Source organism: Chiloscyllium punctatum, chromosome 4 (assembly GCF_047496795.1).
Source record: "Chiloscyllium punctatum isolate Juve2018m chromosome 4, sChiPun1.3, whole genome shotgun sequence".
Lineage (NCBI taxonomy): Eukaryota > Metazoa > Chordata > Chondrichthyes > Orectolobiformes > Hemiscylliidae > Chiloscyllium > Chiloscyllium punctatum.
In genome coordinates this window covers 37,451,238-37,475,587 of record NC_092742.1, presented here as the reverse complement: position 1 = coordinate 37,475,587, position 24,350 = coordinate 37,451,238, and the positions used below count along the sequence as shown (strand labels likewise).

The 24,350-nt window shown below is 39.7% G+C and overlaps 1 protein-coding gene across 5 annotated transcripts in view; it reads left to right on the top strand.

The window, feature by feature from the left end:
* ptpn21 (protein tyrosine phosphatase non-receptor type 21) overlaps positions 1–24,350 on the top strand; it is an 82,139-nt gene that overhangs the window by 5,061 nt on the left and 52,728 nt on the right. For all 5 annotated transcript variants that reach the window (XR_011960430.1, XM_072568415.1, XM_072568413.1 and 2 more), the window contains exons 2-7: positions 6,500–6,784; positions 11,969–12,138; positions 12,704–12,801; positions 19,054–19,121; positions 20,523–20,593; positions 23,833–23,920. Coding sequence is in view for 4 of the 5 variants with exons in the window: in XM_072568415.1 (XP_072424516.1) it covers positions 6,605–6,784; positions 11,969–12,138; positions 12,704–12,801; positions 19,054–19,121; positions 20,523–20,593; positions 23,833–23,920 (675 nt within the window). In the remaining variant the exon portion in view is untranslated. The remainder of the gene's footprint in view (positions 1–6,499; positions 6,785–11,968; positions 12,139–12,703; positions 12,802–19,053; positions 19,122–20,522; positions 20,594–23,832; positions 23,921–24,350) is intronic.

Sequence of the window (24,350 nt, the reverse complement as noted above, 5' to 3'; positions counted from 1 at the left end):
GATTTTTTTCCTTTTTCAGTTGTTCAGAGGACTTGGATTTTGAAGGTGCAAGGTGTGGTTGGTGTGAGAAACTGATCGTGCTAAAATAATGAGCTTGTGATTGTGTAGGGAAGGAATTCTTTGGTGTTGTATGAAACCGTCAGGAGTTAAAGAATTTGTTTCTGCATTAATAGTGAAACCATTAGTGCAGGATTGCATGAACCACATGATAATGAATTTTAATGTTGTATGAGTCGCTGTTTAAATATTATGTAACATTATGTTTTGTTTCATATGGTAAAATCTTTGGATAGAATGGAACACTATGGCACTAAACTAATTAAGTAGCACATTAAAAGGTTAAGAGTAATCAGACTTCAGGACATAAATAGAGATTTTGAGCCAATTATGTCATGGCCTTTTAAAAATATAACGACAATGAATAGACACATCTCTTTTTACTCAAACTAATAGACATTTAAAATAGGTTTGCGGGTAAGCTCCACTGAAATAAGTAATATAAATAGCTTTAGGCAGGAATTAGGCTGACTTTAAACTACATTCTTTGTTTTGCTTAAGCTTCCAATCATTAGTTGGAGGTGGGTCTTAAAGCTCATGGCTTCTGAGTGTTTCAAGATCTTCAGAAATTGACTGTCCTATTTACACTGAGTGAAATCAAACTTCGGTAGGTTTAATTTAACTGGTTTCTAAAAAATTCAGTTTGAAATTAAGTTTTTAAATGTAGTAAAATGAATTCATTGCTTTCTAAAAAATGTGAAACTAACTCATTCTGAAAGCTGTGCTTCCAGAATGGCCATTGCAAAATTAAAATATAGTACTTATTGTGATGAAGCTGGATAGATAGTAGTTTATTTGGGAATGTGACTTCTAAAGTGTAAGTAAAGTTGACTTTTAATTTTCAATTCTGTGAAACTGTGACTTGTTTTGTATAAAAACAAAATTAGTCATTTTGAACAGTGCATTCAAAACTGTATTCACAGAAAGTCATGTAAATTTTGCCAAATGACTTGCAAGCCACCTGGGGAGACAACTGCTAAGGTTTAGTTGACATGAATCTATGATTAACAGACAAAAAGAGGGGCAAGAAGCAGGTTCATGCAGAAGTGAGGTCCCATTATAACAAGAGGTGTGATGTTAGTAGCAGTCTTCAAGCATTCAAAACTGGAGAAATGTCTTAAAGTGTAGAAGACAGTGCAAAGAACTCAAGAAGCAGAAGGCTCGTTGAGGTGTGCAGAGAGGAAAACATCATATAAGTTTATTTACAAACATGAGTTGAGGGAACTCTTGTTTAAGTAATAAATTAACTGAATTAGCAGTTTGCTTTGAGGGTTTTGGGCTAGATTAAAACATTGTGAGAATGCACAGAAATTTACCTAAAAGAAGCGGATTACTGAATCTGGAATGTTTACTGTGGGATTTACACTTGTGTTGGAAATATTAGTCTGCATTTGTTAATTACTAGTAAAGCAACATTATCATTATGCTACTGATCTGCAATAGTTAATTGTTAGCATGACTGTTTTTGAAATGCATGCAATCTGATCCATTGCCACGATTTGATTAAACATTTTTCTTTTCCTGCTCTCCTTGCTCCCTGACAGGGAAGAATATAGTTGTATTGTAGTTGAGCCCACATATTTGCTTAGTGTGGAAACAGGCCATTTGGCCCAACAAGTCCACACTGACCCTCCAAAGAGTAGCCCACTCAGACCCATTTCACTACCCTATTACCCTACATTTACCCCTGACTGTCCTACACATCCCTGAACATTTAGCATAGCGAATTCACCTAACCTGCACATCTTTGGATTGTGGGAGGAAACCAGAGCACCCAGAAGAAACCCACGCAGAATTGAATTGAATTGAATTTATTGTTTCGTGTAGCGAGGCACGGTGAAAAGCTTTGTCTTGCGAGCAATATAGACAGATCACATAGTTAACTAGCATAAATAAGTAAATAATGGGTAACAGCGGCAAAAACAAAAACACAGGAACAGGCAAATGTGAAGAGTTTGAGAGTCCATTCAGTATTCTAATAGTAGGGTATAAACTCTTTCGAAACCAGCTGGTGCATGTGTTTAGGCTTCTGAACCTTCACCCCGATGGTAGAGGTTGTAGAAAAACATTGCCAGGGTGTGATGGATCTTTGAGAATGCTGGCAGCCTTTCCTTGACAGCAGACCTGGTCTTCCGTGGTGGTCGGATGGGTCTTGGGCACCATGTGATCTGCTGCCTTCATCCAGTAAACTGACTTTGAGGATTGGAGGAGCTTCAAGCCTGTGAGTTTAGATAAAACATAGTATATTTTTAAAAATTACTAAGAAGTATTAAGTTTGAAGAGTGTCGGATGACTAAGAAATAGAAAACTTAGATTTGCACGCAGGAGCTCGCAAGGAGTCTACCATATCCGACGCCATCTTCACATGGGGAGAATGTGCAAACTCCACACGGACAGTCGCTCGAGGCAAGAATCAAACCCGGGTCTCTGGTACTGTGAGGCAGCCATGCTAACCACTGAGCCACAGAGAGTTAGAAGGTAGGTTGTTGTAATGTAGAGTGATAAGGAGTGGCCGCAGGGAAGGTAGTATGTTCAGAATAAGGAGGAGTGGAAACTAAGTATTAGGGTGATCATTGAAGGGGGAGGTCTCGCCCTATGGTTGAGATAGGGGCATGATGGGAGAGAGGGAGATCCATTAAAGAGGGCTAAAGGGATAATGGAAGAAAACACGGATGAAGGGTTGGAGAGAACTAGCGACTAAGTTTGTTTTTTTGGTGAAGTTAGGAATACAAAGATTTGCATCAGGCAGTTACCTACCAGGCTTCAAAACAATTCTATCATCCTCTGCTGACAAAGGGCTTCCAGTGTATTCAGGAATGGTTGTTTGGAGGTCAACAAAATAACTACAGCATGGAAACCAAAGTTTGCATTTGTGTTAGTTGTGTTCATCAGTTTACATTCTGGGTTTCATTGGGTTCTTGGAATGTCCAGCATAGCTTCATATCCTCAAGCCTGTGGGGGCTGGAGGCGACTTGCTAAGGTTACATAAATGGTTAACAGTGACTGACTTGTATATTCCTTCTACTCCTTACTCCATATATTTCACGATCCAAAAAAGCCAAAACGTGCACATATATTACAAGAAAGAAGTCTTTTTTTTGGGACTCGTCAGTTTCGAAGTTTGGAGCAAAGAACCCCCCTGTCATGACCGAAGGACTGGACTACCTCCTTAGCAGATGGATTTAGGAGCTGACAGAAAATTCAGACATCATCTAATATGATCTTCCTCATTTCAAGTTAAATATTTTTTTCCATAAAATGACTGTGTAAAATCCCATAAGCAGATCCCCTACATTCACCTCTTGACTACCTGACAAATAATAATTTTGGTTGGACAAGCATCATGCACTCATCTGAACAATTGGTAATAAATACTAGTTTTATTGAGTAGAATCAACTGTAGTGGATGTACCTATTCTTTTTGTTTACAAGCAAGAGGGCCCTGTGCATTAATATGTGAAACTTCTAGCATCTGCAAGTATGCCAGATTGTGAGCCCAGCTGACTATCCTTCATTGTTTGTCAATGCAGTTCTTTGTGCACTCACGATTATTTTGTAAATGTAATCTAATCCAATTGCTTATTGCCAATACCTTGTTTGTAATGAACAACCAAAGAAATATATAATTTCATATGGTTGCCAGTCTTTGGGATCTGCAGCCTTATATACTCAGCATCACATCAACACTGACGTTCATAACCCATATTACTGATTTGTATGATAGGTAGAGCATCTTATTGACAGTACCCAACTATCCCAGACTTGCAAGATACTCAACACAATGTCCAACATTAGACGCGCTCCTATGATTGGACAACATTTACTGAAAACAAAATTATGGCTGCTGGCCAATTTAGGATTTTCATTCAGGCTCAGTGTGGTGCATTTGCATCTGCTTGAAGCATATTGCTTCATTGCTAACATTAATACAGACTCCAATCTTTGCAAATAGAAAGGACAAGTATACATGGTGTCTCTTTTAGCTGAGCAAAACCATTCCTGGTTCAGTGCTCAGTGCATTCTTTATTGACCAATCTGAGTCAACCTGCCAGATTTTAAGACTCAAACAAAACCCAACAGTGCATTGTCTATTTACCAACTAATCAGCACTTTCCTCTCATGATGTGAGCATGCTATTTCCCTTAATTTGGTGTTTTTAGCACTTCTGAGAGTGCAAGATGATTATACACTTAATGGTACGGTCCTGGGGAGTGTTGTTGAACAAAAAGGGACCCTGGAGTGTAAGTTCATAGGTTCTTGAAAATTGAGTCGCAAGTAGTTAGGATAGTGAAGAAGACGATTGGTCAGAGCATTGAGTATAGGAGTTGGGCAGTCGTGTTGCGGAAGTGCAGGATATTGATTGGGCCACATTTGGAATACAGACGAACCTCTATTATCCGAATATCTGATTATCCAAATCAGATCACTGGGTCCTGATAAAAACATTACATGGAGGAGCTGTTTCAACCCTGATGGGGTCGGACGGTGGGTGAGGGTTAGGGCAGGCGGTGGGGCAAACAGGGTTGGAGGAAGCGGGGGGAGTGGGGGGGAGGGGGTGCAGTGTGCTGCAGTCTCCTGAACAGGGAGCAGACTTAATAGAAAAGTTTGAGCCCCTGAGGAGAGGCATTGAATCGATTAACCAAATAATCAATTACCTGCATGAAATAGTGCCCGCCCATCTCAGTCAGATTACCGAGGTTCCTTTGTATTGTGCGCAATTCTGGTCTCCCTTCTATCGGAAGGATGTTGTGAAACTTAAAAGGTTTCAGAAAAGATTTCTAAGGATGTTGCCAGGGTTGGAGGATTTGAGCCATAGGGAGAGGCTGAATAGGCTGGGGCTGCTTACCCTGGAGTGTTGGAGGCTGAGGGGTGACCTCTTATAGAGGTTTTTAAAATCATGAGGGGCGTGCATAGGCTAAATAGACAAGGTCTTCTCCCCAAGGTGTGGGAGTCTACAGCTAGACAGCATAAGTTTAGGGTGAGAGGGGAAAAGTTTTTAAAAAGGACCTAAGGAGCAATATTTTCGCACAGATGGTGGTGCATGTATAGAATGAGCTGGTGGAGACGGGTATGATTACAACATTTTAAAAGGCATCTGGATGAGTATATGAATAGGAAGGATTTAGATATATATGGGCCAAGTGGCTGCAAATGGAACTAGATTAGTTTAGGATATCTGGTCGGCATTGACACATTGGACCAAAGGGTCTGTTTCTGTGTGGTATATCTCTGACTCATAGGGTAGTTTCTTTACAGTACTTAACAAATCTTTTGAAACACTCTTTGTACCCTGTTTGCTTCCTATTTGGCCCTCCCGAGGAAGATGAATGATGAAGGGCCTAGGCCTGAAAGGTGCTTATTTTGGTCTTAATTTCCCTGTTGTGGATTTGAAGGTCTGAGAGAATGTGATAGGCCTCCTACAACTTGCAGAGTGCAGCCTCCTTGCTAAGAATCAAATTCTTTCTTGTGAGACCAAGGAACTGTAATTGTCACTACTCAATGTACCATAACAAATAGGATTGTGGCAATGAAATGAAATGTATGTGTAGTATACCTTTCAGCAAAAGCTTGCATTACGTGCCATACGTTGTGCAAAGTTGTTTATGAATGCTTTGTGCATATTATACTGATTTGTGTTGTTAGTTATTTGTGAATACAGTGTATTTGCTAAGTTTTACCTGAGGCTATATGCCTGCCACCAGGCAATTCATTTTACAACATTACTAGTGTTTTCTGTTTACAGGTGAAGAATCTGAATTTAAAGGATAATAAATGATTAGTTGTATAGCAAGAAGTCAAGTAGAATGGATGATGCCATCTTTTGTCTTTATTAAACGTAGTCAGATTTTAAAAATGCAAAGTTCCAGTGCCAAGGACAAATACTATTGTAATGCCGGAGTGGACTTTCAAAACTTGCTTGCGTTACCAAGTTTGTACTGGCTTGATGTTCTCTGCAATAAATCAGCATTAAGGGGAGAAAAAAAAACCTAAAATATGATAACTTGATTTTGAGGCTTAATTTTGTCTTTTCAGGTTTTTTCCCCTTTCTGGACACCATCAATTCTTACAGATTTTTAAAGTTCCTCATACTAATTGACTCTATTTCCTGTATAGTTTTGATACATTTTAAATGCAGTCATAAGTATGATTTTGACTTCTAAGACTACTAAGTTCAGATGTAATCTCAAAACCTGCATCCTGGCTGAGTTTGCATGAAGCTATGACCGTAATAAATGAGTAATTTAATATTTCCCACCACAGATCTTTGCCATGAATTATTTTCTTGTCAATAAAGTAAGTTCTGTATTTTCAATTCTCAGCAGGTATGAAAACTTTTAAAGGGAAACTTTTTCTCCTCAAAAGTTAGAAGCTTTTATAATTTTAAATTGAAATAGTCTTTCTCCTCCAAAGAAATACTCACTTGTTGCTTCTTGTTTTACAGAGCAATGCTTTCCAGTAGGATCGATCGATCATTAGCTGCTGGATGATTTCTGCATGCAGCACACTGTGTGAGAAGTACAAGAAGTTTAACTAACTTTATTTTGCCATGCCATTACCTTTTGGAATAAAATTGAAAAGAACACGCAGGTATACTGTCTCCAGTAAGAGCTGCTTAGTTGTACGGATCCAACTGTTGGATAATGGATTTCTGGAATTCACACTTTCTGTTGAAAGCACAGGCCAAGAATGTTTGGAAGCTGTTGCACAAAGATTAGAGCTGAGAGAGGTGAGGAATGAGCAGAAACAGTTTTAATTTACCTTCGTTTTCTTCTACCAAAAATTTTTAAATCATGAATGTTGTCATTTTGATGGGCAGTGTGAATTTTGTATATATGGGTATTAATTTACATAATTTAACAAAAAATTTAAAAATTTAGTGGCCCTTCGTTATCTTTCACTTGTGATGTGGATGTCACCGGTTTGGCCAGTGTTTATTATTACACATTACTAATTGCCGTTGTGAAGGTTGTAGTGAGTCACTTTCCTGAACTGCTGCAGTCCTTGGTTTGTAGGTGCACTCTGAGTGTATTCAGAATGAAGTCTCGGCGACAAGAAGGAACAGTGGTATTACAAATCGGGATAGTGTGTGGTAGATGACCATGCTTCCATGCATTTATGTGTTGGGGGTTGTGGGTTTGGAAGTTTTGGTGAAAGCAGTTTGACGTGCTACAGTGCATATTGGATAGTGTACACTGTTGCCATTGTGCTTTGATAGGAGAGGCACTAAATGTTGAAGGTAATTTGATGGATGCTATGAAGGAGGCTGCTTTGTCCTGGATGTTATTAAGCTTTTTGTATTTATGGAGCTGCATCTATCTAGGCAATTAGAGAATATTCAATCACTTCTGCTTTGCACTTTGTAGATAGTGGACAGGCTTTGGAGTGACAGAAATTGAATTACTTGCACAATTCTAGTTTCTAACCTGTGCTCATAGCCACAGGATTTATATGGTTGGTACAGTTTTTAATTTATGGTCAATGGACACCCCCTGCGCATTGATATTGGGAAATTGAATCATTGAAAATCAAGCAGAAAAGGTTTGTTTGAGTTGGACTCCTTTTACCAACCATTAGCAGCTTGTGATTGGGTGCCATCAATCTTCCTTTCTACAATTTTAAAATAAATAAAGCAGTCCCTCATGGGGATATGTTACAAAGACCAAAGTACCAATGAAACTTGGAAATTTTAATTTAACATGTCATTTGGAGGGGAGGGGTGGTCACTGTGCACTTCGGGGCCTTATTCTAGTGGACACAATGTACTTCCTTTCTGAGGACACCTGGGTGTGGGTGGAACCAACGAAGAGAGACAGACAGATGCTTGCAACAATCCCCTTGACTGTCTGCTGTCTGACCTTGTTAATACACACTTTGGTTGGGCCAAGGAACAGCCTTGTGAGAAGGTCCTCCAATCTGCCAGTCTCTATTTGCACCATTTTACCGAAGATCGGAAGCATAGGGTGAAATGTCAGCAAATCTTTAATGGTCCTTTTTGTTTTTACAAAAAATGGTTTTGAGTCCATAACAGTTCGTATAAAGATGTCCATGCACTCGCTCATCAAGCATATTAAAATTACTGGCAGCCTGTGAGTACGTAAAACCACTTAGCCTAACATTGCACATGGGGTCGTGTGCAATATAGAGATGTACAGCATGGAAACAGACACTTTGATCCAACTCGTCCATGCCGACCAGATATCCTAAATAAATCTAGTCCTATTTGTCTTCATTTGGCTCATATCCCTCTAACCCAATAAAGGTTGCACTGACCAATAAAGGGAAATGTACCAAATGCAGACTTCACTATACTGTCTACTTTCAACTGCACTTTCAAAGTACTGTGAATCTGTACCCAAAGTCTCTTTGTTTGGCAACACTCCCCAGAACCATACCATTAAGTGTATAAGTCTTGCCCTAGATTGCCTTACCAAAATGTAACACCTCACGTTTATCTAAATTAATCTGCCACTCCTCTGGCCCATTGGCTTATCTAATCAAATTTCTGTGATAATCAAGAGATAATCTGAATCCACTGCATCATAAATTTTGGTGTCATCCGCAAAGTTACTAACCATTCCTCCTATATTCAAGTCCAGATAATTTATTTAAATGACAAAACACAGTGACATATTTCGCACCAGGTCTCTGATCCCTTATAGATGGAGAAGGAGTCCTACGAGCGAGAACCCAATACTGAGGGTCTTCCACCACTGCCAGATAGAATACCATGTGCTGAGATGCCAAACAAAATTGAGGAAATGGAGGGTGCACAGCAGCAGTCCATACAAGAAATCCCTTCACACTAACTGGAAAGACATGAAGAGAATTTGCTCATGTTGGCCCAAGTTTGAGGATAGTTTTGGCGCGTGGGGCTAATGTGAAATTCTGTTAAAATGGGTCAGTTCAAACAGAGGTCTACTACACAGTTGAGTCTACTTGAAACCATGAGTGCACTTGGGACCAAGCGCAACTGTTTACAGACTCTGGCTTTGGCTGTATGCTGGACACTAACTGGCATCTGACTGACAACTATCTGTGGTGCCAGAGTCTGGTTACCACAGCAGCTACCTAAAGCTGTGTTAGTGAAGGGCTGTATTCATGAGCAGTGACTCCTTACCGACAACCTTGACTCCTGATGGGTGTGAGCCCGGATGTTAGGTAACCATATCCCAAACCTAGATCAGATTCTGGTCAAAGGTGGGCAAACCCTGTAAAGAGTTAGAAAGATTGGATCAACCTATGAATGGAAGCTGCATGTCATAATTGAGGCCACACATTTCGTGGAAGAAATGTGTCCCCAGAGCTCACCATCCGGCAGGGGGGTTTAACATAAAGATGTCTTCAGACCCTGCAGTGACAAGATCGCAGTTTGGATGTAAAAGAAGGGTAATGCTAGGTTCCCAGGCAGAGCAGATAATTTGTGCTCAAGGTGAAGGGCCTGATTTACTCAGGCAGGGAACATATCCATCACTGACCAGCTAAGAATTTGAAGCATGTTTCCTAGTATTTCTATGTGTGGAAAACTGCAGAGTACAATGCTTTGGAAATCTTGCATCCTCCAGTTAGCTGGATCTGTAAGTATGAGGAACAAGTCACCAGTGTAAGCTGCAAGGAATATCCAAATTCAGCCTGCACAATGCAAAACCTGACCACCACTTCTGCAAGAGACAAAAGAATTACTCTATGCAAATTGGGTGTACATGGCTAGACGAGGAACAGCCCAAAAACATTCCTCTCCTGAAGCCAAGGGTCATCTTCAAGGACCGGTTAACCGAAGTTAGACATATTGTATGTGATACAGATGTCCGATCTGAACAACAAAGCATTCCCCAACCCAAATTCACGCAGGATCTCAAATGAGCAATCATAATCCCCCACCATCTCGGATGCCTTCTGGTCAAGCAACAAGAAGGTGGCTGACAAATCGTTCCTCTGGTAAAGGTGGACCAAGTTCTGGACCATATGGATGTTATATATGATATAACCTGAGATGGTGTAGGATTGATGAGGGTGGGACCTGTTAGATTGCCCTAGCAAACATTTTGTATTCATTTCTGAGTGGGGAGATTTGGTACCAATTTTTAAGGTGTTGGTCACCCTTCTTTGTCAGTAGAGTTAGAACAGCCCTATGCCCCTCGCCCCCATGACTGGCACATGAGTTGTTCTCCATGAAGTCCCAGTATGCATTGTGCAACTACACTGTCACCTTGTCCATTCCTGCGATTTGCCCATGGAGGGCACTGGTGAGCTCATGTAGACAGACACATTTAAATGTTTTTGTACTCCCTGAATCCATCTGCATCAGGTTCTCTCACAGAACTGTGCACGTATCCTCATTGGATGTGGGGGAAGCAAAGTGGTATAATAGGTTCAGATGTGAACGTTGGTATTCTCAGGGCCTGAGGCATCTTTCGATGTCAGCTATGTAATGAGCTGCTTATGGAACCCATGCCATTTTTCTAGCAAGTAGAAGAGGGAAATATGGTCCAGACTGGACTTGCAAACTCATTCATGTAGCTCGGACCTAGCAAATTACAGGTCCCTCCCCGTGCGAGCCTTTTTATATGCTTCCTACAGGCCTGATCCTTGACAACCTGACTGCGATCTTATTCCAGGCTGAGTACCTCCTCCAAGCTTCTCAATCCTGGCTATCTCATTGTTGACCCCTTTCACATACTGCTGATATGAAGGTATGAATGTATTTTGTTTTTTTTAAATTCTGAACTGAAGTGAGAGCTGTTTTGAGGCCAGTGCTTGAAACAGATGTCTGCAAGTTGTGAAAAATTAAGTTTTGACACTAACAAGCATCATTAACAACTATCTAGGGAAAGCAATGGCCTAGAGATGTTACCTGTAGGCTGTTAATCCAGAAACCCAAGTTTGAATCCTGATAGCAGATGATAGAATTTGAATTCAGTAAAAATCTGGAATTGTGTCTAACAATGACAATTGCTGTTGAGGAAAAGTCCATCTGACTCACTAATGTTTGGGGTAGAAAACTGCTGTTCGTACTCCGTTTGGCCTATGTGTGACTCCAGGCACACACCAATATGTTTGACTCTTAACTGCCCTGTGGGCAATTAGGAATGGGCAATAAATGAGTCCTGGCCAGTGATGCCCACATCTTGTGAATGAATAATTTGCTTTTGCCTTGAAATTGTGTGGCATGCTGTTACTTACCACATAGTAGCCTAAGCCTGGATGTTGTCGAGACCTTGCTGCATTTGGACACCGACTACTTCAATATCTGAGGAACCGAGCATTGTGCAATTATCAGCAAGTCTCTCCATTTCTGACCTTTCGATAGAAGGAGGATCTTTGAAACAGCTGAAATGAACAGACAAAGGACATGATCCTGAGGAACTGTCAGCATATAAAAACTCTTGGCACCAAGAGTATTATACTCTTAGTCGCACTGAATTATATTTGCTAGCTGAAACAATCTTTTTTTTTTAGATTATTTACAGTGTGGAAACAGGCCCTTCGGCCCAACAAGTCCACACCGCCCCGCCAAAGCGCAACCCACCTATACCCCTACATCTACCCCTTACCTAACACTACGGGCAATTTAGCATAGCCAATTCACCTGGCCTGCACATCTTTGGACTGTGGGAGGAAACCGGAGCACCCGGAGGAAACCCACACAGACACTGGGAGAATGTGCAAACTCCACACAGTCGCCTGAGGCAGGAATTGAACCCAGGTCTCTGGCGCTGTGAGGCAGCAGTGCTAACCACTGTGCCACTGTGCCACCCTGAATCTATTCTGCTTAGAATCCTTTTGCAAGTGTAAAATGTTTCCACTTGGCATAGTGTCAGCATAATGAAGGGGAGACAGGAGAAGAATGGCGAGTTCACACTTTTGATGTCCTATGGGTTAGGATTTATGAGTGTTTTTTTCTCTTCTGCAGGTCACTTACTTCAGTCTGTGGTATTACAATAAGCAGAATCAATCTCGATGGGTGGATCTGGAAAAGCCCATGAAAAAGCAGTTAGATAAATATGCCATTGAACCTACTGTTTATTTTGGTGTGGTATTCTACGTACCAAGTATTTCACAACTTCAGCAGGAACTTACAAGGTATGAAATGTCAAAACTCAATGGTAGATGTCATTAGAAGAAACCTCTCAATATTGTCTTGAAGTTAGCACTTGAACGATTAATCATGATCTCTAGCCTTGATTTAATAGGCTATTCAATATAGTGCATAACATTTGCAAACCCAAAATTAAAAATGGAGTAGTTTCTTTGGATATAGCTTGTTAAACATTGATATTAAACTAAATATCAAAAATCCCTCCATCCTGAATCTCAGTGTAATGGAATGGTGCACGTGAAATTAAATGAAATAAACTTCTACAAACTTTTAAGTTATCCTGAGATATCCAGCCCATTTTCTAATGTTGATTGGAACCACGTAAGAGTTTGTGGGCTAAATCCTAATTTAAGTTTACGTATATAAGTTGACTGATCTCATCTGGGACTGTGATGAGGGTTAAAGTATGGTCCAGAATACTCTTGGTGAAGAAGAGAAAAAGCTTGACTAACATTTGTATCATTCTTTGTATAGTAACTACACGCATAGTTAGGAAAGAAACTTGTTTATATGCTTAATTGCTTCAAGCATTGCACCTTGTTTCTGCAGATTCCAGTATTATTTACAATTGAGGAAAGATATTTTGGAAGGCCGCATACCTTGCACACTAGACCAAGGAATTCAGCTTGCAGGTCTAGCTGCACAGGGTAAGGAATGATATACAATTGATTCCAAAGTCTAAATGATGTACATAGAACATAGAACATAGAACATAGAACAATACAGCACAGAACAGGCCCTTCGGCCCACTATGTTGTGCCGAACTTCTATCCTAGATTAAGCACCCATCCATGTACCTATCCAAATGCCGCTTAAAGGTCGCCAATGAATCTGACTCTACCACTCCCACGGGCAGCGCATTCCATGCCCCCACCACTCTCTGGGTAAAGAACCCACCCCTGACATCTCCCCTATACCTTCCACCCTTCACCTTAAATTTATGTCCCCTTGTAACACTCTGTTGTACCCGGGGAAATGTTGTACCTTAATACAGTATTTTAGGACAATTATGAGAGTTACATGTCTGTTCTGATTTTCCAGTCTAAGTCTTTCTTACTTAGAGACCATGGACTAGTGAGGTGGAACTTGCAGAGCTTCTGGCTATAATCTTCCAGTTCTCCTTTTTGATATGGGGGTTGTGTTTGAGAACTGGGAAATTACAGAAGTTACACCTTAATTCAGAAACCTATCTAAGAATTACTTAGAAACCATAGTTAAGTAATTTTACTGTGTATGATGGGAAAGCTTTTTTAAAAAGGGCAAATTTACTAATCAATTTGATAAGTGTGAACTAATCAAGGAATGTGACACAAAGATTTGTTAAAGGCAATTTGTCTTTATCTTGGTTGAACTTTTCGTAATCGAGTCATAGAGATGTACAGCATGGAAATAGACCCTTCAGTCCAACTCGGCCATGCCAACCAGATAGCTCAACTCAATCTCGTCCCACTTGCCAGCACCCAGCCCAGATCCCTCCAAACCCTTCCTATTCATATACTCATCCAGATGCCTTTTAAATGTTGCAATTGTACCAGCTTCCACCACTTCCTCTGGCAGCCTATTCCACACACTCACCACCTCTGCATGAAAAAGTTGCCCCTTAGGTTACTTTTATATCTTTCCCCTCTCACCCTAAACCTATGCCCTTTAGTTCTGGACTCTCCCACCATAGAAAAAAGACCTTGTCTACTTACCCTATCCATGCCCTCACGATTTTATAAACCTCTATAATGTCACCCCTCCATCTCCCACGCTCCAGGGAAAACAACCCTAGCCTCTCCCTATAGCTCAAATTCTCCAACCCTGGTAAATCTTTTCTGAACCCTTTCAAGTTTCACAACATCATCTTTCTGATGGGAAGGAGACCAGAATTGCAAGCAATATTCCAAAAGTGGCCTAACCAATGTCCTGTACAGTCGCAACATGACCTCCCAATTCCTGTACTCAATACTTTGAATAATAAAGGAAAGCATACCAGACACCGCCTTCACTATTCTATCTACCTACAACTCTTTCAAGGAGCAATAAACCTGCACTCCAAGGTTTCTTTGTTCAGCAATACTCCCGAGGTCCTTACCATTAAGTGTATAAGTCCTGCTAAGATTTGCTTTCCCAAAATGCAGCACCTCACATTTATCTAAGTTAAACTCTATCTGCCACTCCTCAGCTCATTGGCTCATCTGATCAAGATCCCGTTGTAATCTGAGGTAACCTTCTTTGCTGTTAACTACACCTCCAATTTTGGTGTCATCTGCAAACTTACTAACTATACCTTTTAAGCTCACATCCAAATCATTTATATAAATGACGAAAAGTAGTAAACCCAGCACTGATCCTTGTGGCATTCCACTGGTCACAGGCCTCCAATCTCACCACCACCCTCTGTCTTCTACCTTTTTGAGCCCGTTTTGTATCCAAATGGCTAGTTCTCCCTGTATTTCATGAGTTCTAACCTTGCTAACCAGTCTCCCATGGGAAATTTTGTCGAACGCCTTACTGATATTGAAAAGCCAGTAGGGTGGATGTTGATAACATAGTTGACATGATGTAAATGGGCTTCCAGATGGCAAACATAATAAGCCTGTCAGCAGCATTGACGTCCATGGGATAAAATATAGAACTGACATTGACTTGAAGTTGGCTGAAAGGCAGCAACCACAGTAGTTGTGAGCAGTTTTCCAGACTAAAGGAGTGATTCTGCAGGTTCAGCACTAGTGTTACTGGTTTTCTTGATCTATATTAATCTGGATTTGGGTGTTCATTATGTATGTCTGCTCTGCCATAAGACAGGTCTTTGACTCATTGTCTCTGCTTCATCCTGTGCCTTTTTTTGTATTAGTGGTTTTATTGTTAACAGTGGTTTATCATTGGCGTTCCTTGTCAGACAGGGCGAGGAGATCCCAAGTCTTGCTGAATGGAATGGGAAGCAAACCTACGTCATTCGGATTTTTACTGAACCACATGCATGCTATCTAAACAATTGTGTAATTTGGTCAAATTTGGATGTTCGAGGCATAATTTTAGAATTTACAGATAACTCAAAACTTGGATGTACTGTGACTTGTGAGGAACTTTGAACACACAAGTAGGCTATGGAATGGACAGATGTCACAGGTATAATTTATTTCTGAGAAGTGTGAAATGATACAGTATTTTCATTTGTCATGGGATCTGGGCATCTCTGGCTAGGCCAGCATTTACTACTCATCCCTCATTACCTTTGGAGAAAATGGTGGTGAGTCATTGTCTTGAATCATCCTAGGTAGGTATGATAGTACACACACAATCCCTTTTTAGGAAGGGAGTTCCAGGAGTATGACGTGATGACCATTCCAATTCGGGATGGTGTGTGGCTTGAAGGAGATCTTCATGTGGTCATGTTCCTATTTATCTGCTGCTCTTCTCATTTTAGGTGGTCGCGGTCACAGACTTGGAAGGTGTTTCGGTGAATTGCTATACTGCATTTTGTAGATCTTTCAGTTGTATCTGTGCGTCAGTGAAGGAAGTGGATGAGTTGTGAATCAAGTGGGATGCTTTGCTCTGAATAGTCTTGAACTTGAGTGTTGCTGAAGCTGCCCTCATCCAACCAAGTTGAGAAAATTCCAGTATATTCTTAACTTGTGCTTTGTAGATGGTGGGCAGTCACTGGGGAAAACAGTGGTGAATTACTTGCTGCAAAATTTCAAGCAAGTGTGCTGTGTAAACAGTATTTATGTGGGTGGTCCAGCTCAATGGTCAGTGGTAACTCCCAGCATGTTGATAGTGAGTGAGTCGATGGTAATGCCCTTGAGTATTAAGGGAAAATGATTAATTCTCTTGTAAAGTTGGTCATTGCTTAGCACTTTAGTGGCATGATGGTCAGTTACTGCATATTGGTTTCAGTCTTGATGTTGCTCAGGTCTTGTTGCATATGGGCATGGACCATTTCAGTATCTGAAGAGTTGTGAATAGTGTTAAACATTTGTACCTGAGCAAATGCCCCACTTCTGACCTTCTGTAATGGAAAGAGGATTATCGATGAAACAACAAAGATGATTGAGCTGAGGAGCTCCCATAGATCCTGGAGCTGAGGTAGTTTGACTTCACACAATTACAACCCATCTTCCTCTGCACTTGATGTGACTTCAACCAGATGAGAACTTTCACACTAACTGATGCCTATTTTTTCTGGGATTCGTTGATGCCATGCTTGGTCAAATGTTACCTTGATGTTAAGGATAGTCATTGTCCCCTCACCTCTTGCATGCAGTTCCTGTTTGGATAGCAACTGTAATGTCAGGAGCTAAATGGCCCTGATGACCCAAACTGAGCATCCATGGCATATTATTCCTTTAAGTACTGCTTATTAGCACTGTTGATGACCCTTTTCACCTCTTCGCTAATGATTGAGAGTAGACTGTTAGGTTGGTAATTGTCCTACTTTTTATTCACATGAGACAACTGAGCCTTTTTCTACATTGTCAGGTAAATTGTAGTTTTGTGGTGTAAAAGAAAACTTGGCTAGGGATATGGTCAATTCTGGACTACAAATCTTCTCTACTATAGCTGAAAAGTTGTTTAGGCTCATAGCCTTTACAGATCTTTCATCAGTTTCTTAATCTTCATGTGGAGTGAATTGAATTGACTGAAGGCTGGCATCTCATGGGACCTCAGATGAGTCATCCATTCAACACTTCTGGACAAAGGTGTATGCAAGTGCTTCTGTCTTGTCTTTTGCACTGTTATGCTGGCTCCTCCCTTCATTCAGGCTGGGAATGTTTGTGGAACCACCTCTTTAATTATTCATCAGCATGCAAGGGTGTAGAGTTTAGATCTGATCTGGTGATTTTTGGGATTGCTTAGTCTGTTCCTGCTGTTTAGCATACAAGTCGTTTGTTTTAGCTTCATCAAGTTGATGCTTGTTTTTGGAACATCTAGTGCTGCTGCTGGCATGCCATTCTGCATTCTTCGCTGAACTACGCTTGATCTCTTTCCTTGATGGTAGAGTGGGAAATTACGTGGGTGACTACTGTTCTATTGCTGATCATCAGTTATGCCACATGAAAATCAGTTTTGAGTTGCAAGATGTGTTAAAAATCTGTCCCATTTGGTATGATGTCAGTGTCTCAAGAGTGTATGTTACATAAGATGGGGCCTCATCTCCACATTTACAGTGCAATGACCACTCCTCTGATACCGTTCTGGACAGACACATTTGGGGAGGCAAGGTCAAAAGTTTGAGCAACAAATGAAACTAGCTGTTTCCAACAATTTTCATGTTGCAGAACTCCATCTAATGTTAGACGCCTTGTAAGTCATAGATGTATGTCCAACTTGTCCATGCCGATCAAATATCCCAACCCAATCTAGACCCACCTGCCAGCATCTGGCCCATATCCCTCCAAGCCCTTCCTATTCATGTACCCATCCAGATGCCTTTTGAATGTTGCAATTGTACCAACCTCCACCACTTCCTCTGGCAGCTCATTCCATACCCGTACTACCCTCTGCCCCTTAGGTCTCTTTTATATCTTTCCCATGTCACCCTAAACCTGTGCCCCCTCGTTCTGGACTCCCCACCCAGGGAAAAGCTATTTATGCTACCCATGCCCTTCATGATTTTAAAAACTTCTAAGGTCACCCCTCAGCCTCCAACGCTCCAGGGAAAACAGCTTCAGCCTATTCAGCCTCTCCCAATAGCTCAAATCCTCCAACCCTGGCAACATCCTTGTAAATCAGTTCTGAATCCTTTCAAGTTTCACAATATCTTTCTGATAGGAAGGAGACCAGAATTGCACGCAATATTCCAAAAGTGGTCTAACCAATGTCCTGTATAGCTGCAACATGACCTCCCAACTCCTGTACTCAACACTCTGACCAATAAAGGAAGATTACCAAAAGCCTTCTTCACTATTCTATCTACCTGCAAGTGTGGACTGATTGTATGTGGTGAGAACTTTGTACACTTCATTTGCTCACAATAAACAATGATATGATCTGCCAGTCTTTGGGACATATACAGCCTTGTATGTCTGGCAACAGACCAGTATTAAAATTCTTACACCATGTTATGCATTAGTGTAATATGCAGAATGCCTTTTTCACTTGATGGCAGCATCCTATTAATGGCAAATATCACTTCTGTTGCCCCTATATGGCAGCAGTATGAAACAATTTGCCTGTTGCTCAGACTTTTGAAGTACCTTATCTGAGGTATTGTGAGCACTTTTCATGTTTAAGGACTTGATGGATTTAATTAGGTGTTGTCATTCCTCAATACCTTGAATATTGTGATGATTTTTAAAACCTGCATATAGTAGTCCATTTTGAAATCAATTTCTGGACTTCTTTGTTTCAGTACTTGTTGAGCTGAAAACCAGCAAGATATTTATCTTTTACCAGTTCAAACCTTTCCCTTTTTAATAAGCTACCAATTGGACAAGAATCGTGCTCAATCTTGTTGTTTCTAATGAAAATGCATGTTCTGGAAAGTGTTATCTTATTGTTTAGATTTTTTTTCTTTTTGCTGTCTTGTACCACTCTCTCCACCTCTGTCTTCACTCCTGCTCCCCCCAGTCTATGAAGATTTAAAAATCATCCTTGATTAGCTGCTTATTTGTGAGATTGTTTAATTAGATGTCGATGTAGAGTATCAATTCAGGTATCAATACAAACATTTTTTTTCAATACCAATGCCAGATTCACATGCTTTCATCACTTTTATTTCAATAGCAGTTATTTTTGCCTGTATTACTACTGAGTAAAATGTAACCCAAAATTTTACCAATATTGCTGGTTCTAATTTTTTAACTGATTTATGAAATAGTTGTCAAATCCTTGCTTATCAAAATACCGTCCAGAGTTTCTTTGATTAACTGTGTACTCTGTACTCTGATATTTCTCTGATTTTGTGTTTACAGCTGATTTTGGAGACTATGATCAGTATGAATCCCAAGACTTCCTGTACAAGTGCGATCTTTTTCCAGTTGTAAGTTCTGTTAGCATATATTGCACAAAAGTTGAAATGCTTAACACTTGGGCGTAAATGTTATTTTGAAGCAAACAACTTCTGGGTATTAGAAATAGGAAGTACTGTTTTTACCCAATCCTGACTTATTGCGAGCTCTGTTCCAAACTCTCTCACTGCATGTGGCACCTTTTTATATATTACTTTTAATGTAATCAAAAGCACAAAGACATTTCACGTGCCTATTATTAAACTAAATATAATACTAAGTCATGAGATGTTAACTATATGACCAAAAGCTTGGTCAAGCAAGTAGGCTTTAAGGAATGCTTTAAAGGAGGAAATGAAGTCGAGAGATAGCGATGTGTAGGGTAGGTATTTCAGAGCTCAAGGTAGAGGTAACTGAAAGTGCGACTACCAATAGAACGTTTAAAACGGGGAATGCTGAAGAGACCAGGATTAAAGGAACCAGATGTTGGAGGGTTCTGCAGCTTGAGATTACAGATATAAAAGGTGCATCAGCCAATGAGGATGTGAAGAATGAGAATTTTAACATTTATGGCTACGAATCAAAAGGAACAACCTTTTCCATCAGTGCTGAAACAAGATATAATGTGATGTTAGATTAGCAAACTGATATCAGCAAGCCATTTGCAATATTATGGAAGGTGAGCAAATGCTTAAGTCAGAACCTTGCCCACTGTCTTGGGGGAAAAAGAACTAAAACTATTGAGCTTGTTAAAAACCCAGTTGAATGTGGTATTTCCTCTGCTCCATTTTTCATTAATTGGATTGGAAAATGTTTGATAATGATTTACGCCAGATATAAAGATAGACAGGTAATATGGTCTGCACATGGGACCGTGGCTGTGTGATGCATCAACATCTTTTGGTGTTAGTGGCAGCATTAGACTTATTCACTCTTTTTGCATTGTCATAGCAAAGAGAGAGCGAAAAAAAGACCAACCACACGGAGTTATAAAATTGGTGGCGTTATCCTGGCCAAAGAATCTGATTGAACTTTGCTACCAGATGGCAGGACTCGGTCATCACAGTTTGAGGGTGAAGGCAGAGTTGACAAAACCATTTGCTACAGAAATGTTCCAGTCAAGGGCCGGAGGCTAGACAATTAGAATTTTCAAAATGTAGTTTAAGTAAAGGTAAATAACTTTACCTTGAATACTCAAATTTATTTCTCTGCTTAAAACAGTCCAAAGAGCACTTAATATTACGTGTGAAAATTATATTAGAGTAGTGTCCTAAAAGTTCATGTTTTGTTTATCCTGTGAAACTGAAGTGAAGCCAAACATTTTATTCAATACAGTGTCAAATACAGAAGGCTTTGTTTAATTTACATTATTAACAAGACTGTTTTATCTTTTTATCTTGCTATTCCACGACAACACCTCTGAACTTGCAAAGAATTGGATTCAAGATGAGCGAATGCTTCAAGAAGCAACACAAAAAGTTGCTTCATTATATCGGAAATTCAGGTGAAGTATATATTCTATATTAATCTTAGCACCTCATTGTAAGGTTTTTGGGTGTACTTCAGCTTTAATTGCAAGACCTAAGTCAGTTGCAGTTAGAATTAATTCTAATTCAGTCATGTATTTGTGTTTGTAGGAGGTGGGAGTAGAACCTGGATGCTCTAGCCCAGAGGCAGAGAAAATGATGTTGCCACAAGACACTCAAATTATGGTTATAGACTGAGTTTTGACCCATTCCAGTTATAAATATATCTTCTCATGTTTTGCAGAATCTATAAAGTTTTTCATAACAATTACAAAATAAATGGTGCTTAATAAAAACAGTTGGCTTTCAATCTCTGTGCTGCAAGTTATATACTTTTTGATTCCACTTTTTGATACTTTTTATAATCCAACTTCCTTCATATGCATTGAACTAAAGTTCAGGCCTTATTAACCTTTACTAGTCACTAGCCCCTGTGCATATTTAGAGGCACTCTAAACTCTAATTAGTTTATTAGTTCATGGTTAATCTTGGATTAGTTAAATAATATGTCCAGTTCCTGATTGGTTTCTTTTAAAGTATTAGTCTTTTTAATAATATCATTTTCTACTGTCTCCTCATTCATTCTTTAATATGCCAGTCATTTTCTGAGCATTGTAACAGCTTGATCTCCCCTTAGGAATTCCATAGATCTTTTTGAAGATAAGATTGAGCAGACGCATTTAAAGTTTGCTGGTACAGTATCTAGTGTTACTTCCAAAATCACCTCAAATTATACATTTGAGAATTGTGGAGACTCTATTAATATCCTTTAAATACAGAAACTATGTGGAACTCCACAGTAACTTGATTTCTAAAATAATCTAAACCACAAAATAACCAAACAGGCTATTACACAGGCCAAGCATGCTTTGTTGTTTTCATATACAACTGTGCCTTTGAATAAACCTGTCGCCGTATTAAAATTGTTTCCACTTTTTAATGAAGCTGGCGTCTGGTATGCTTTCCTTTTATTGGTCAGAGTATTGTGTACAGGAGTTGGGAGGTAATGTTGCAGCTGTACAGGACGTTGGTTAGGCCACTGTTAGAATATTGCATACAATTCTGGTCTCTTTCTTATCAGAAAAATGTTGTGAAACTTGAAAGGGTTCAGAAAAGATTTACAAGGATGTTGCCAGGGTTGGATGATTTGAGCTAAAGGGAGAGGCTGAATAGGCTGAAGCTATTTTCCCTGGAGCGTGGGAGGCTGAGGAGTGACCTTACAGAAGTTTATAAAATCATGAGGGGCATGGATAGGATAAATAGACAAAGTCTTTTACCTGGGGTGGGGGAGTCCAGAACTAGAGGGCATAGGTTTAGGGTGAGAGTAGAAAGATATAAGAGACCTAAGGGGCATACATACAGTGGTACATGTATGGAATGAGCTGCCAGAGGAAGTGGTGGAAGCTAGCACAATTGCAGCATTTAAAAGGCATCTGGATGTATGAATAGGAAGGGTTTGGAGGGATATGGGCCAGGTGCTGGCAGGTGGAACTAGATTTGGTTGGGATATCTGGTCGGCATGGACAAGTTGGACCAAAGGGTCTGTTTCCATGCTGTACATCTGTATGTCTGTAAGTCACGTTCTCCAGATAACAACGTTTTATTTTAGACCATGTATTAAAGATATGAGGTTAAAGTCTGTCGATTTCCCAATCTTGAGCCAGACTAGTTCTGTTTCCAAAGTAGGAATTTGTAAACTATGACATGGATTGCCTGCCTGCAGATTGTGCGCTTTTTGAGCAAATATCTGCAAATACAATTCTGCTAATACAAATTCACCCATAGACTAATGAGTGTGTGCGTCTGAGAGCGTGAGTGAGAGCATGTTTGCATGCTTGGTAAAGTGTGCATGTGTATGAGTGAGATGGAGTATACACCTGTGAGAGGGCATGGGCGTGTGTGTGTCACAAATTCCTATTTGGGAAATAGAACAGGTATGACTCCAGATTGGGATATAGACAGACTCTAACCTCATACCTTTTACTGCATTTTCTGAGCTGAACTGTCACTTTTCTTTTAATGAGCCAGAATCTGCAACCCATTCCAGAAGATGAAAGACTTAATAGCAATCTATGTTTGTTCAATGTATCTTTTCAGTTGCATGACACTGTAACCTTTTGCTATAAATTCTACGTCTTGTGACCCTCTTCCAAAGCCATGTGATGAAGGAGCAGCTGTCCGAAAGCTAGTGCTTCCAAATAAACCTTTTGGACTATAACCTGATGTGTGATTTTTAACATTTTCACTTTTGTCAGCTTAAGTTTACATTAGCTACATAATCAATCCCCTTACTTCTGACCATTGCATAGCTTACTTATGGAAACAGTTTTTCAAATTACAATATTTAAATAGAACATTTCATTCTTCACTTGTCTAATCCAGTCAAATTTTTTATTTGTTATAAAACAAAGCTCAATCCCACATCTCCATGGCCTGCTGAAGGACACGACAGAACATTGAGATATGTAGTCAGTGTCCCATTCAACAAAAATCCTGATCTCTCCGTTGTGGCCATAAGTGAATGGTAGATCAGACTTTGTGGGCCGAATGGCCAAATTCTGCTCCTTTATCTGATCTTGTGTGTGAAATGTATCTAATAGAGATCAAAGATTTGCTTTTAGAAAACAGTGAAAAATTAGAATGAAGTGATTATATTTTATAGCGCATTTATGTATCTCACTAGCAGGTTCAGACAGCATGTCTGAGTGAAACATTGCCATCGGCAGTTGATATATTACCATCAGCACAACCAAGGAACAGAAGAGTGTTTGATCTTTGGAAGATATTGTAGTGTACACTATAAGATGCAGGAGCAGAAGTGGGCCATTCAGCCATAAAGTATACTGTGCCACTCAATGAGATCATGGCTTTAAATACAAAATTGTGATACAGAATCAATGATTTGTTAGGTTTAGTCAGAGTGAATTGACTATGTATACATTGAAAGGTTATGCAGTTAGATTGAATGAAAACAGCAAGAATATAGTAAGAGAGCCTTACAGCCAAAGAACAACTGTTACTTTTAAATGGAGGGATTTTGAAAATTTTTTTCAAACTTGGAAGAGTGAGTAAGATTAATTTATGGAAGCCTTTTGTCAAACCAGGTCTGTTTTTATTGTTTTTAATTTCTCCATGCTTATAAAGTATTATCTTGCTATTTCATGTGTTAAAGTTTGCTAATACTTCAAATATTTGTTTTGATTTGCTGTATTTTTAGGGGGCTTACTCCATCTGAGACAGAGTTATTGTTTCTTCAGGAGGTGGTGAAAATGGAAGGTTATGGTCATGAAAACTATGCAGCCAAGGTATGGATTAGGAGGTAGAGGCATTTTGAATAAGATTTAAAAATACAAAAGAACATAACGCTTCTAATAAAGAAGGTTTTGGGAGCGTTTTAGTTGAAAATACAGAAAAGTAAAATTTAAAAGTAAGTCTAAGTGAAACTGGCCCCAATTCTCAGCATTTCTAAATGCACAGACATAATTGCAAATATATTTACTTTTTTTTGGTTTCTTATACAAGAATTTGCAACACAGCAGCAGTGATAATCTTGCTTTGGTGAGAAAAGGAAAATATTAATATGGATTGGCAAAATAACATACGTAATAGCATTGAATGTACCTAATAGTCCTAAGCTGCAAAGGACTTTTTAAAACCTCTGTATAGTCGCAGTTTATTCTGGCTAATAATTCAGTGTTGTCATCTCTTGCATTTTGGCCCTTTGAATTTCCCATT